Consider the following 14,571-nt stretch of genomic DNA (forward strand, 5'->3'; position numbering starts at 1 on the left):
CTCCCCCCGCCCGTCGCGGGGGTGTTGGGCGTCTGGGCTGACCCTCCCCCCCCCCCCCCCCCGTCCCACTCCCGCCCCCAGGGGGGACAGCCTCGTCAAGGACAGGCGCTTGACAAGTTGGTCACAGGCTGCACCTTGTATCGTGGGTAAGAAGATAGGCAGTGAGGTGGGAACAGAAGAGGCTTTGAGAGCAGCGCCCGGCACTGGTCCCCAAGGTCACATCCCAGGAGGGGAGAGGGGCTGCTCTGCACAAACAGCCGGCGCTCGCCCACAGAAGCCAGAGCCACCCAGCCCCTCCTGGCAGCCGGGATGCGGGCTCTGCTGCTCCGGCCACTGGCCCTGCTGCTGTGGGTGCTGGGGCCCCTGCTGGGAGCCGGGGCCCCCGGAGGAGAGGGCTCCAGCACCCCAGCCTCGCCCAGAGAGCTGGCCACAGGCGCGGGGGGGCTCATCTTCCACCAAGACTGGGACTGGCCGCCAGGCAGCCCACAAGACCCCCTGTGCCTGGTGACCCTGGACCAGAAGGGCAATAGGGGCAGCACCCCGCTTCGGGTGGCAGGGGCCCTGAGACGCTACGAGCACGCCTTCCTCGAGGCTGTGCGGCGGGCGCGCTGGGGTCCCCGCGACCTGGCCACCTTCGGGGTCTGTGCCGCCAGCGCCGGGCAGCCCGCCCTGCTCCCTCTGCGGCAGCTGCAGGCGTGGCTGGGGGAGCCCGCGGGGCGGCGGCTGGCCGTGCTGCACCTGGAGGAAGGTAGGTGGGGGGCCGCGGCGCCAGCTGGGCTGGGGATCTGGCTCCGGTCTCCTGAGAAGGGAGATGGCCACACTCTCAAGATAGGGCGCTGCCAGAGCCCCTGCTCCAGGCTCCTCCCCAGCCGCCTCGGGTGCCCTTAGGTTTGTGTGCAGCTCTCAGTCCCCAAAGCTTGGCTCCCAAACCCGTCCATGCCTGCACTTCCCGGAGCCCAAGGGAGTGGGGCCGGTCCAGCCAAGGCGTCCCTGCTGTGAGAGCTGGCCTGTCCCTGGGAGCCACTGGCCTCAGAGAGACCCCAAGGAGTCAGGGGTGACCAGTGGCAGCCGGTCATCCCTCCGGGCTACCCACGTTGGGGTGTCAGACCTCTCCCACCAGGTCCTCAAGGCTCCCAGTTGGGTTGGGGGCTCTCCCTGCAGGAATGAAAGATGGGCTTCGGGGAGGGGCTTGGGCTTTAGTGGCTCAGGTGTCGTCCCTACTTGTCTGTCCCGGCCACAGTGACCTGGGAGCCGACACTCTCACTGAAGTTCCAGGCGCCCCCATCTGGAGGAGCCGGTCCTCTAGAGCTGGCGCTGCTGGTGCTGTACCCCGGGCCTGGCCCCGAGGTCGCTGTCACCGGGACTGGGCTGCCAGGCACCCAGGTACCAGGGCACTGAATGGGGCGGTTCCCAGGCCTCCTGGAGCCCTCCCCCAGCAGGGGCCGGGGGGGGCGGGGGGCGGGCAGAGGGAGAAGCAGACTCCCCGCTGAGCAGAGAGCCCTATGTGGGGCTCGATCCCAGGACCCCAGGATCATGACCTGAGCGAAAGGCAGACGGCCAACCAACTGAGCCTCCCAGGCGCCCGGGTAATGGGGTTTTTAAACTGTGCTGAACAAGGTTCCGAGTGTCCTGGCTGGGCAGCGGGCAGAGCAGGGCTGGCATCCTCACCCCACCCAGCTCGGCTGAGCCCCCGTCTCCACAGAACCTTTGCTGGTCCCGGGACACGCGCTACCTGGTGCTGGCCGTGGACCACCCAGCGGGGGACTGGCAGAGCCCCGGGGTCACCCTGACCCTGCAGCCCCAAGGAGACGGTAGGCTCTCAAAGGCAGGGACCTGGCAAGGGCGGGCTGCCCTCGGCCCCCAAACACTGAGCCGCCCCCGGGTCACGCCAGGCCATGCAGGTGCAGCCCTGAGCACCACCCAGCTGCAGGAGCTGCTGTTCGGCCCCAACCCCCGCTGCTTCACGCGCATGACCCCGGCCCTGCTCCTGCTGCCACTGCCCGGGCCCACACCAGTGCCCGCACACGGCCTCCTGGAGCAAGTGCCCTTCCCGTCACCCAGGTGTGCGCAGGCCCAGGTGGGGGAGGGGGAGGAGGAGGGGAGGAACCTTGTACCCGCTCCTACCTCCCAACTCCGCCTTGCAGGCTCCCCCAGGAGCAGCAGGCCAAGGAGCCACCGCCCAGCGCAGACCCCTTCCTGGAGACGCTCACGCGCCTAGTGCGCGCCCTGCGGGGCCCCCACGCCCAGGCCTCGCCAACGCGCCTGGCCCTGGACCCGGGCGCGCTGGCCGGCTTCCCGCAGGGCCTCGTCAACCTGTCGGACCCCGCGACACAGGAGCACCTGCTCGACGGCGAGGAGCCGCTGCTGCTGCTGCTGCTGCCACCCGCCTCGGCCACGGCCGGGGACCCCGCGCCGCTGCAGGGCCCCGAGTCCGCGCCCTGGGCCGCGGGCCTAGCGCATCGTGTGGCCGCCGAGCTGCGGGCCGCGGCCGCCGAGCTCCGCGGGCTCCCGGGGCTGCCCCCCGCCGCCACGCCGCTGCTGGAGCGCCTGCTCGCGCTCTGCCCCGGGGCCCCCGGGGGTTCGGGGGACCCCGGCGGCCCGGGTGACCCACTGCGCGCGCTACTGCTGCTCAAGGCGCTGCAGGGTCTGCGCGCCGAGTGGCGGGGGCGCGAGCGCAGCGGGCCCCCACGGGCACAGCGCAGCGCGGGCGCCGGGGCGGCGGACGGGCCGTGCGCGCTGCGCGAGCTGAGCGTAGACCTGCGCGCCGAGCGCTCGGTGCTCATCCCCGAGACGTACCAGGCCAACAACTGCCAGGGCGCGTGCGGCTGGCCGCAGTCCGACCGCAACCCGCGCTACGGCAGCCACGTGGTGCTACTGCTCAAGATGCAGGCCCGCGGCGCCGCCCTGGCGCGCCCGCCCTGCTGCGTGCCCACGGCCTACGCCGGCAAGCTCCTCATCAGCCTGTCGGAGGAGCGCATCCGCGCGCACCACGTGCCCAACATGGTGGCCACCGAGTGCGGCTGCCGGTGACCCCCGCGCCGGCCGCCAGTGGCGTCCCCGCCCATATTTATTCAGACCCCAATCCTCGCCCCAATAAAGACCAGCAAACACTAGCTGATGTGTATGTGCGTTTGGGGACAGGCGGGGGCCTCGTCCTGGCCAGCTCTCCCCAGGCGCGGAGGGCAGCGCCATGCCCGACGGCGCCCACGGCCTCGACTCCTGCCCACACCCCGCATCCCAGCCTAGACCTACCATCTCCGCCATTCAGGCCCGGGCAGCTGCCGGCGTGGAGGCTCAAAGGAGCAGGCGACCCTGGGGCGGCAGCACTCAATTTATTTCGCTGAACCGCGGGGCCACCGACGGGGTTGGGGGGCGTCCCAGGATTGTGTCCCGGGACCCGGGCCTGGCTCAGTCCCGCCCTTTGCCCGCGCGGTGCTTCTGGCGTCCGGGAGGCCGGTCCGTGTCGGGGCGCCGCGGGGAGTCCCAGGCCTGACTCTTTTTGTGTCCCGGGTCTCGGGAGTCCTGCATCCCATGCCGACGGCCCCCTTCGCGCACCTCCCAGCGCCGGGGTAGGGCTGCTCGGCGCTCCCTGGCGGCCGGTGGCTTCTCCTGCTTCCGAGGCCTCACCTCCTTCCGCGGCTTCTCCTTCCGCGGCCTTTCCTTTCGAGGCCTCTCCCCCTTGCGTGGAGGCTCCTTGGGCGCGCGCTTTTCCCCGGCAGCCTTCTCTGCACCCTCCCGGCTTGCTGGAACCTCGGCCTTCTCCTCCTTCTCCACCTGGGGCGCCCGAGGTCCCGATGGGGGCGCCCAGGCCTTGGGCTTCGGGTGCAACTGCAAGGCCGGCGGTGTGAGGTGGTGGGGCCCGCGCACACCTGCCCTGCGTGGGGCTCAGGCCCGTCCCCCCAAGGGCCTGTGGTCCCCTAATGGAAGCACTTACCGGGGCTGATGCTCGCTCCGGCGCAGAGCTTGGAGGTGCCCACGGCTCAGGGACAGCTGCAGGGGCCTCTGCCTCCCCAGCCACAGCGTCTTGGAGGGGAGGGGAGTCAGCCCAGGCCGAGGAGCGCAGACCAAACCCGCCATCCCAGCCCTCCCCCCAGAGCTCCCTCTCCCCTCCCTCCCGGCCTCCAGAAGGGAAGGCTCCTGGCCTCCGCAGCTAAGGCGCCCCCTTCCGTCCAAATCTCCCTCATTCCAGTTGCAAAAGGGCTGGCCATGTTTCTCCACGGGCTGCAGGAGCTCCCTGGCGCATACTACCCAGAGGGGGCTCACGGGGCCAGTCCCGGGGGGCAGAGCCCATGGGGGGTGAGGACCTGCTCAGGGAGGAGAGAGGTGCGCCAAGATCGGATCTGGGAGAGGGAGGGCCCCGGAGAAGGTCCACGGTGGGGGAAGGGGGAGGAGGCGCTTTCCACCAAAGCCCGCACAGAGGGAGGGCCCAGGCCCAGTCCTGGGGGCGCACAAGGCCGGTGGCTGCACAGGGGTGCACGGTGGGGCAGTGAGGGGACTAAGGAGTCCTCACAGAGTCCACACCAGGGAGAAGGGGACCAGCGGCGGGGGGCGGGGGGCAGGTATATGAGACCCGCCCCTGGAGGGGAGGCACACAGATCCAGTCCTTGGGGGCACAGGAGCTCCCTTGGGAGGGCGGGCGGGCGCCCAGGTGCAGCCAGTCCCGGGGGGCGGGGGGGGGCTCAGACTCACCGCGGCACAGCTGGAAGGCGGAGCCCAGCAGCGCCACAAATGAGGCGAGCACCAGGCACTTGTTGAGTGACAGGTCTCCCCAGGGCCGCTCCTCGCTCGGCGCCGGGGCCGGGGGTGGTGAGGCCTGCACCTTCTTGCGCACGGGGCTCCGGGGCGCTGCGGGGAGCAAGGGCTGGGCTGGGTGCGGCCCCCAGGGGCTCAGCCCTGCCTGGCTACGGCTCCGGGCCAGGGAGCTAAGCCTGCGAGCTTCAGAGCTTCGCTGGGATGTGGAGAATACTCTAGAAGGCGGTGAGCTGAAGCCTAGGAGCACCTTCCGCTGTGTTACCGTGAACCAGCGGAGGCTTCCAGCCCTGTCACTTACCGCTGGAGGCGCAGGGACAGAACCCCGCCAGCAGTCTCACTGCACCCTGTCCCCGCCCCCAGATCCAAGGACCCAGCCCAGGCCCTGCCCCCCTTGCTGGGCCATACCCACTCCCCCACCTCACCCCTGCCTTCTGCAAACCTACCTGCTCCTGCTTTCAGCCTCTCTTTCCCGGGTCCTGGGGCCACTTTGGCCACGGGCTCCTTTTCTGTCTTCTTGGGCCTGGCATCCACACTGCTTGTGGGGCTGCCCTCAGCTTGAGAAACCTATGAGAAGTCGTGAGTGGCCCGGGGTGTTTCCTTCCCCTCTTTCCTCCAAGGGAACCCAGACCCTTCCCATGGGGTGTAGAAAGCCACCCCCTTGGCCAGCGTGTCCCTGACTCCAGGGGCATCCCAGGCAGAAACCCCAGGGCCCCGGCTACTCACATGGGGCCAGCCGCTAGAGTCGGCCAGCCTGGGCATCGCTGTTGGAGGAGAAGAGGGAGAGTCAAGGTCGTGAGACACCCCCCCACACCCCTAAGGCCCATCCCACCCTCTGCTGGGCTCTGCTGCCGGGGCGGGGGATCGCTCCCATTTTACAGATTAGAAAGCAAACAGGCTCAGGGGCAGTCCTGCCTCAAGGCACGCAGCACTTTGCTGGCAAGCTGGGATTTGAGTCCTGACCTGCGTGGCCCAGGACCCCTGTCCCTGGGGCTCCTTATAGATCCCCCAAGGCACTAATGGACACAGAGGGTGGAAACGGGGAGCACAGTTTGAGCCAGTTCAACGTGGGAGTCTTAGTCCTGGTCTCTGCCGGTTAGCCGCCTGGCTCAACAGGAGGACGGGGGTGGGGGCTCCGTCCGGCCCGCACCCCTGTGGGTACCTTGAGCCCTGTCCTCCTGGGGCTGGTCAGGGCAGGGGTCAGCCAGTGTGGAGAGGTCCTCGCCTGCTTGGCAGCTGCCCAGGCCTCCATCCAGCTCCTGCAAGGCCCTGGTTGTCATGGAGACGTCTGAGCACCTCGGATCCGGGGCTGGGCAGGGGGAGGCCTGGAGAGGGGACGTCTTGGTCAGAGGCCTCTTGCATTTGCTGAGCCCCTGCTGTGGGCCCGGGCCTGACCTGGGGGCGCCCCTTATACATGAATGAAGTGGCCCCCCACCTCTCAGCTCAGCCTTTGGTGGTCCTTCTGCCTGGAACCTCCTTTGCGTGGCAGAGTCACCCTCGGGCGGGCGTGGCCCAGCTGCTCCCCCCAGCTGCCCCCCCCCGCCCTGGGGCCCAGAGAGGGCTGGGACCCACCCAAGGTCCCACGCAGATGAGCTAAGACAGCCCAGACCAGAACCCTTGGCCCCAGGGTCGGCTCAGGTTCTCTGAGACCAGGCACTATTTTTATCCAGTGCTGGAGGCCAGTGGAACAGGCAGAACTGCCGCCCGGCCGCTCCCAGGCTTTTGCCCCCCATGGGGTCTCTGAACTGTCCTCACGGGCCGGCCCTTGCGGGCCGGCCGTTTCTGGCACCCAAGCCCCCAGCCCCTCAGTCCAGAAGCTCAGGCTCGGCCTCACTCCGGCCACCACAGGCAGGAGCGGGGGGGCCCTGGGGCTTCCTGATCCCAGCGCTGGGGCCCCTGCCTCCTCCCACGGCCTCTACTCCCATAGGGCAGATAGGGAAACTGAGTCTCCAGGGAGCGCCATCCACCAGAGGTCGTGGGCAGCTTGTGGTCAAACCCAGCTCTGCTGGCTTCCCACAGCCATGTTTTGGGGTCCCCATGCCCCTGGCTGCCGGTGTTGGCTTGTTCTGACATCTCTGGTCGGAAGAGTGACCCCTCCCCGGGGCTGGAGCAGGGCACTGCGCGAGGGGCCCAAATGGGCAGTGGGCAGGTGCCCTTAGGTATGTAGGGGGGCGGCCACAAGAGTCGGGGGCCCCCGTGGACCTCAGAGATGCCCTCCCCAGACCCAAGGGACCCCCACCTCTGCCCAGGCCTCCCCCTGCCCCACTTACTCCACAGCCGCCACAGTGAGCCCGCTGGACAGATGGAGCCCGGGGAGGGTGGCCCCAAGACAGACAGCAACAGGTGCCTGGAGGCAGCAGTGTGGGCCAATCCGCTGAGCAGGCCGCAGCGGGAAGGGGAGGAGGGCCGCGGGGGGACTGCGGCTGGGGCGGCCCCCACCCTTGCAGCAGGACCGGGCCTTGGCCAGAGGGTGACCCCACCCCCATTTCAGCACAGAGCCACTGCCCCGCTGGCCACGGCGGCCTGGGGATGTCGCTTCCTGTCTCTGAGCCTCAGAGAAGCAGGTCCTGGAGGTGAGGGCCCCCACAAAGGGTCGACTCGCTTCCTCTCTCGAATTCGGTCAGCAGGCCTATGAAGCCTGAAGGTGGCCGGGCTCCGCCGAGGTGAAACCAACTGCCAACTGCCTCCCTGCACCCAGAGCAGCAGGGGGGTGGCCTGCGGGACCAGGGGCGTGAGGGAGGGCTCCCCGGGCCGGCCGGCACGAGGCACCAGCCGAGAGGCCTTTTTTCCTCGTCTAGAATCCGCATTCCATAACCGTAACCACGGGCGCAGCTGTGCTTCCAGGACCACAGTCAGCTCCAGAATATTCTGTCACCACAGAAGCAACCCCCTCCCCAGCCCCCGGCCCCCACGAGCCCCCTTCCCATCCGTGGATGAGCCTGTTCCGGACGTGTCACCCATGTGGACTCACACCCCGCGTGGCCTTCCGTGTCTGGTTCCCCCCTGAGCGTCGTGGGCTCAGGGTCTGTCCCCGGGGCCACGCGTGAGGGCGCCTCGCTCCTGCTTGTGGCCGCGGGACACTCCCGTGCATGGGGGACACGCTGTGTTTATCTGTTCCTTGGCATCCGACAGGGCTGCGATTGGAGGGGAGAGGAAGTAATTTGGTCAACTACAGTGTCAGATCCTGTCTTTATAAAATATAAAATGTGGGTATTTTGTTCATCATGGGTTTTTATGCGTTAATTTTTTTATTGTGGTAAATACATAGAACATGAAATATATGACTTTAATCTCTTCTAAGCACACAGCTCAGCGGCATGAAGCACACTCACCCCGTCCTGCGACCGCCCCCACCCTCCGTCTCCAGAACGTTCCATCTCCCCACACAGAGACTCTGTCCCCACGAAGCACGGACTCCCCACCCCCGCCCCAGCCCCGGCTCCCACCCTCTCCTCTCTGTCTGTGTGGGCGGGACTCCTCTGGGGACCTCCTGGGAGTGGGGTCCTGCGGGATGTGTCCTTCGGGGTCTGGCTCCTCTCACTGAGCCCGGTGTCCTCGGGGTCCCTCCACGTCGTGGGAGGGGTCAGGGTCCCTTCCTTCCTGAGGCTGGAGCGTGTTCCCGCATGGGGACAGACCGCGCCGTGTGTATCCTTCATCCATCGATGGACACTGGGGTGTTTCTACCTTCTGGCTGCTGTGAATCATGCTGTTGTGAACACAGGTGTGCAAATACCTGTTTGAATCCCTCCTTTCAATTCTTTTTTTCTTAACACCAGCTTTATGAGATATACTTTATATACCAGGCTAGTCAGCCGTAAGAAAAAGTGGTTTTTATTATTAAAATGTGTGAAGATAACCCAAGGTTACATAACAGTGAATTCCAGGGGCGTCTGGGTGGCTCAGTGTCCCGACTCTTGGTTCTGGCTCAGGTCATGATCTCAGGGTTGTGGGATCGAGCCCGGCGCCGGGCTCTGCACTCAGCGGGGAGTCTGCTTGAGAGTTTCTCTCCCTCTGCCCCTCCCCCTGCTCACATGTGCGTCTGTGATCTCTCTCTCTCTAAAATAAATACATCTTAAAAAAAAAAAAACCCAAACCCCAAAACAGTGAATTCCATTTAGTATGGTTGAACCAACAGTACCTGCCCTGTGAGCTTATGTGGGATCTTAAAATACCAGTTCGCCTGGCAATGACCAAAATATCCATGGGTAGTGACCAAAATGGCTTGATCTCACGACCCTGAGATCTGAGTCGACCTGAGTCGAAATCAGGAGTCGAACACTGGACCGACTGAGCCCCCCAGGCGCCCGCAAAGTGACCAGAAACAATTTAACCCCCTCCAGCGGGAGCCGTGTGTAACCAACACCCTCTGTGGGCCTCCAAAACCCAGCACTCCCTTTCCGATGTTTACAAGCCACTCGGCCTCCTCGGGTGCAGGTCTAACTTTTGTTTTAATAGTATTTACAGATTCTTTTTTCTCTTGTTTAAATAGACTCCACACCCAATGAGGGGCTCAAACTCACAACCCCGAGATCAAGAGTCACACGCTTTACCCACCAAGCCAGCCAGGCGCCCTTCCATATTCATTTTTTTAAAAACTAGCCTCACGGGGGACACCTGGGTGGCTCAGTCGGTTAAGCATCTGCCTTCGGCTCCTATCATGATCCCGGGGTCTCGGGATCGAGCCCCGCATTGGGGTCCCTGCTCAGTGGGGAGTCTTCTTCTCCCTCTGCCCCTCCCCCTGCTTGTGCTCTCTCTCTCTCTCTCTCTCTCTCTCTCTCAATAAAATCTTTAAAAAAAATTGAGCCTGTTCTGGACGTGTCACTCACGTGGACTCACACCCCGCGTGGCCTTCCGTGTCTGGTTCCCTCCCTGAGCGTCGTGGGCTCGGGGTCCGTCCCCGGGGCCGCGCGTGTGGGCGCCTGGCTCCTGCTCCCGCTCCGTGGCCACAGGACGCTCCCGTGCGTGGATGGACCGTGTTGTGTGTACCTATATGTCCACTGGTGGACATTGGCTTGTCTTCACCTTAGGCCGTTGTGAATCGTGCTGCTCGGAACATGCGTGTACTAAGTATTTGGAGTCCCTGCTTTCAGTCCCTCTGGGAAGACGTGTAGGATTGGAATTGCTGGTCATAGGGTCATTCTATGTTTAGCTTTCCCGGAACCACCAAACTGTAACATACTCTCAAGGGAAAAGAAAATGTAGTTTGCAAAACAAGATGTTCAGATGTTCACTAACGATGCTAGGTTTTTGGTTTTTTTTTTTAAGATCTATTTATTTATCTGAGAGAGAGAGAGAGAGTGCGGGTGAGCGGAAGCTGGGGTGCGGAGGGGCAGAGGGAGGGAGAGAATCTCTAGGAGACTCCCCACTGAGCGCAGAGGCCGCCACGGGGCTGGATCTCAAGACCCTGAGATCATGACCTGAGCTGAAACCAAGAGTCAGAGGCTTAGTGGACTGAGCCACCCACGCGCCCCATGATGCTAGTTTTTATTTTTATTTATTTTTTAAACATATTTTTAAAGATTTATTTATTTATTTATTTGACAGAGAGAGAGAGAGAGGGAACACAAGCAGGGGGAGTGGGAGAGGGAGAAGCAGGCTTCCCGCGGAGCAGGGAGCCCATTGCGGGGCTCGATCCCAGGACCCTGGGACCATGACCTGAGCCGAAGGCAGACGCTTAACGACTGAGCCACCCAGGTACCCTGAATTGTACACTTCAAATGAGACTATTGCAGGGGCTCCTGGATGGCGCATCAGTTAAGTGACCAACTCTTGATTTCGGCTCAGGCCCTGATCTCAGGGTCATGGGATCGAGCCCCATGTGGGGCTCTGTGCTGGGCTGGAGCCTGTTTAAGATTCTCTCTCCCTCTGCCCCTCCCCCTCTAAAAAATAAATAAAATTAAAAAAAGAAAAATAAAATAAATGAGATTATTGCATAGTATATGAATTCTATCTGATCAAACCTGTTACAAAATGTTAGGAGTTCCAGAAAAAGATAAAGCTATATAGAATAAATATATTATCTACAGTATTAATTATCACTGAAATATAACACAGAATAAGGTATATAGATAAATACTACAAAATTAGATACAGTAAAATATGTGTTTGTAAATATATAAATATATCAAAATGTATATAATGTGGAGTATTTTATATCCACACATAGAGTGTAAACACAGATATTAAAAATATACACAAAAGGAAAGGTCTGGTAAGAAATATGCCCGTATATATTTAGTGTCCTCAGTGAACATCTATTGCTCTTGGCTTTATTTATTTATTTATTTTTTAAGTAATTTCTACGCCCGACGTGGGGCTGAAACTCACAATCCCGAGATGGAGAGTCGTGCGCTCCACAGACTGAGCCAGCTGGGCGCCCCGTGGGTCTCGTATTTAGCAACAGAAATTCTGTAGAAATGAAGGTAAAACTAGGTGAACACAGAGGAGGGGGCCACGTGGGGCAGGAAATAGAAGAGCCACGCCTTCGTGTTCTGACCTCTGCCTGTGGACCGTTTTCTTTCTATCAGGAAACCTCTGCGGAAACATTTGCCTCACTGGGTGTATCCAGGAGCCCGAACATGGAAAGTACAAAGGAGATAAGAAGAACGGTTCGCGCCTTTGAGATAAGCCCTGCTCACGTCTGTGTCATCCATCCCCTCGGGGGCTTCCAACGCGCGTTTGCGACGTTGTCCCGATGCCACCAGCGTGGCCTGTGGTCCCGTGCTCTCACGGCCACAGATGCGTGTGTGTGGATCCGTGGCCAGATGGCTGCTGGGCTGGCTGACACCTCTCAGTTCTTGCCTGTTTTCCTGCGGCTTGGTCCACGGTCCAAAGGCCTGCCTTTCTGTTCCTGGGAGCTGAGATCGGAGAAAGGGCCAGGCTGGGCATGATAACAGGAGCTTCGAGCTTCTTCCAGTTTTTACTCTTTAGTGTTTTATTATGAAAATTTCCAAACGGTTGAGGAACTTCTCCAGCGGACAGACACCCACACACCTCCCGCCTCCATCCTACCGGTAACGTTTGCCGTGCTCGCTTTGTCTGGCTCCAGCCGCGTGTCCACGGCCCCGTCTCTCGTCTTACTTTCTGCGTTTTATTTTAAAGTCGGATGTAGATATTGAAACACTTCAGCGTGGACTAGAGATCCGTGTGTTTGGCTGAAATTCACACGCCACCAGCTGTCACTGACCCAGACGCCCAAGGTTCACCTCACTCCACGTGGGAGCTCTCCGGGGCCGCTGTGATGGATGGCCACCAATTTAGTGGCTTAAAACCACAGGGATTGATTCTCTGACTGTTTGGGCTCGGAAGTCCTAAAACCCTGGCGCGGGCAGGGCTGGTCCTCCCTGGGGCCCCTGGGGAGACCCGGCTCTGGCCTTTTCCTGGCCTGCGGCCCCCCCTCCATCCTCACCACCAGCAGCACGGGGTCTGCCCATCTCTGGGACTCCCACCCTCTGCCTCCCCCTTGTGAGGGCCTCGTGAGGATGCCGGGCCCCCGGGAACCCAGGGTCACCCCCTCCTCAGGGGCTATGACTTGCTCCCACCTCAAAGTCCCTTTTACCATGTGAGGTGATACACCCACATGTTCTGGAACTAGGACATGGACGTTTTGGGTGGCTGTTTTCAGCCAACTATACTCTACAATTCCTTTTTAAAAATCAGAGTGAGACCCCCAGCTTCCCTGGCACCCCCAGATACCTAATCGCCATACTGATTTCACCCGGACATGAGGCATGGGCTCTCTCCCTCCTTGACGTGCTCACGCCACACCCTCTGCTGTCCCGTACCTGCAGCTCAGCTCTCACCACCTCCAAGAAGCCCTCCCTGGCACCCCTCTTTCCTACCCTGCAGTCTAGGGGTCCCTCACCTCTCACAGGCCCATCCCACCAGTCTGGTTTCTCTCTTGGTCCCCAGCAAGCCCAGCCAGGGCAGGCTGCCTTGAGCACCTGACCCGGAGCCTTCCTCCCCACGAGGTCCTCTGAGAGTGGAGGTGTCCTTCCTCACAGACTCGGCATTTACAGGTGCGCCCAGAGTAGACAGAGAAAGGAGAACATGACATTTGCGGGACACGGGGCGGTGTCTCGGGACATCTGTGGTTGTCACGACGGGGGGAGGGAGCTCCTGGCACTGAGTGGTGGGGGGAACCAGAGATGTGCTCACCCCCCACAGTGCCCAGGACGGCTCCCAGACATGGCCAGCCTGACCGTGCGTGGTGGGAATTCATTGCCGTGGGAGCACCTGAACCCTGGTGTTCCCAATCCTGGTGGTGGCAGGCGCCTGGGTCCCCGCCCCGCCCCCACAGCCACTAAAGCCGATGAAAATGTTCCTTGTGCCAGCCGCCCCCACCTCCCTGACAGCAGGCAGAGGGAGCCATCCCCAGACCCAGAGCCCAGCCTCCTCAAGAGGATGAGGGACACTGCTCCCACACCCCTGCCCCGCGCTGGGAGCCCCCGGATGCCCTGCCCCCTCCCCGCAGCGACTCTCCCTGACTCAGATGCCCTGCCCCACCTGACCCCTCACACACCCCCTTTCTCTCCCACTTCTGCTTCTCTGCAAGTTGCTGCGACTTGTTTTTTACCAGGAGGCTACATTTTTGCCCCTTTCCACCCACGATGATTCCAGATTAAAGAGTGCTTTGGCCAGCAACAGTGCAAAGCCTGTCGATGAAGAAGGACCCTTCCCTTCCCACCCGAGTCTTGGGTCTCTCGAGGCTGGTTCCCTGTAGGCTGAAGAGGGCTACACCTCATTCTCCAGACTGTGCCCCCGGCAGGTAAGGACTTCTGGTGGACATCTCACCAGACCAGGTTCTTCCTGGGCAGTGGGCCAGGGCAGTCTCGAACCCACCGGTGCTGAGGGTCAGCTGTGATCTCTGTCACTTCCTGGCCTCAGCATGGGGGGTAGACACCATTTGACCAAGTGACTAGTGGCAGGTCTGGATTCTGGACTCTTGGCCCAGAATCACTCATCTGCGCAAAACGCTGGAGAGCCAACAAGAGGCAAAAACCCAAAAACCAAAAAAAAACAAAAAAACAAAAAAAACCCCACCCAACCAGATTTCAAAACTCAGAGTCTCTTCCAGTCTCAAAAAGACAGGGCCTACATTATAACAAAGACCCCGATCCTACAAATAGTGAGGACATGGCATCAGCAGCCCAGGGTGGGTGGGCTGGAAGGGGCCTCCGCGATGAAAGCCTGCCCCTCTGCACGACGACTGAAAACAATTGGAAAGTTAAGGATCCACTTGCTTTTAATTTTCACCACAGGCTGCAATTCTAAACAAAGTCACGGATTAAATATTCTTTCCCAGGAAAATTCCTTGGTTGGTCCAACACATGCAGTTCTTAAGAGTTTTGGTTGAGTTTTCATAATGTGTGTATGGAAGCTATAAATAAGACATTTTTACTTGGAATGATAATAAACACTGCATTTCCCCCTGGAAGGGAATTAAGAGACACACAGGGATTCAGCGGACGTGCGGAGAGTAAGCTCCTGTGGGTTTTGCAATCATTCAAGGTCTCTTTGGGGAAAGTTTGCGTCTCCAACCCAAACGGACACAGTAGATTGAAATAAACATGAGATGAAACGAGAGGCGTGGATTGTGAAGACAAAAAAACATCCAGGAGTTGCTTCAATTCTACCTAACTCTCCCCAGCCTCTATTTGTGCCTAAAAAGTAAAAACCATGAAAGGAAGTACGACCTGCACGATTCCGGTCCACCGGGAAACGCTCCCAACCTTCTGGAGCGGGACTCCCGCCTGGACGGTCCGCGTTCACCGAGGAGGGGTCCGCGTTCACCGGGGAGGGGTCTGCGTTCACCGGGGAGGG

At 61.4% G+C, this 14,571-nt stretch overlaps 2 protein-coding genes across 3 annotated transcripts in view; one reads left to right on the forward strand and one right to left on the reverse strand.

Annotated features, from left to right (window-relative positions):
- Positions 1-309: 309 nt before the first annotated feature.
- AMH (anti-Mullerian hormone) lies at positions 310-3,030 on the forward strand. 2 transcript variants are annotated; one of them, XM_032394522.1, is made up of 5 exons: positions 310-748; positions 1,241-1,383; positions 1,703-1,811; positions 1,902-2,077; positions 2,170-3,030. In XM_032394522.1, the coding sequence occupies exons 1-5, from the start codon at positions 310-312 to the stop codon at positions 3,028-3,030; spliced, it is 1,728 nt and encodes a 575-aa protein (XP_032250413.1). The 2 variants fall into 2 exon arrangements, with proteins under 2 accessions (XP_032250413.1, XP_032250412.1); XM_032394521.1 differs by having other exon boundaries at positions 1,902-2,061; positions 2,145-3,030.
- Positions 3,031-3,322: 292 nt separating this feature from the next.
- Positions 3,323-14,571, reverse strand: part of JSRP1 (junctional sarcoplasmic reticulum protein 1) — a 12,243-nt gene continuing 994 nt past the window's right edge. The window contains exons 2-7 of the mRNA XM_032394562.1: positions 5,912-6,058; positions 5,476-5,513; positions 5,196-5,316; positions 4,690-4,845; positions 3,935-4,023; positions 3,323-3,828 (exon numbers count right to left, since the gene is read on the reverse strand). Coding sequence (XP_032250453.1) covers positions 3,409-3,828; positions 3,935-4,023; positions 4,690-4,845; positions 5,196-5,316; positions 5,476-5,513; positions 5,912-6,058 — 971 coding nt within the window. The 3' untranslated portion in view covers positions 3,323-3,408. The remainder of the gene's footprint in view (positions 3,829-3,934; positions 4,024-4,689; positions 4,846-5,195; positions 5,317-5,475; positions 5,514-5,911; positions 6,059-14,571) is intronic.

The sequence above is a fragment of the Phoca vitulina genome, unplaced genomic scaffold, assembly GCF_004348235.1.
Source record: "Phoca vitulina isolate PV1807 unplaced genomic scaffold, GSC_HSeal_1.0 scaffold81, whole genome shotgun sequence".
In the NCBI taxonomy this organism is placed as follows: domain Eukaryota; kingdom Metazoa; phylum Chordata; class Mammalia; order Carnivora; family Phocidae; genus Phoca; species Phoca vitulina.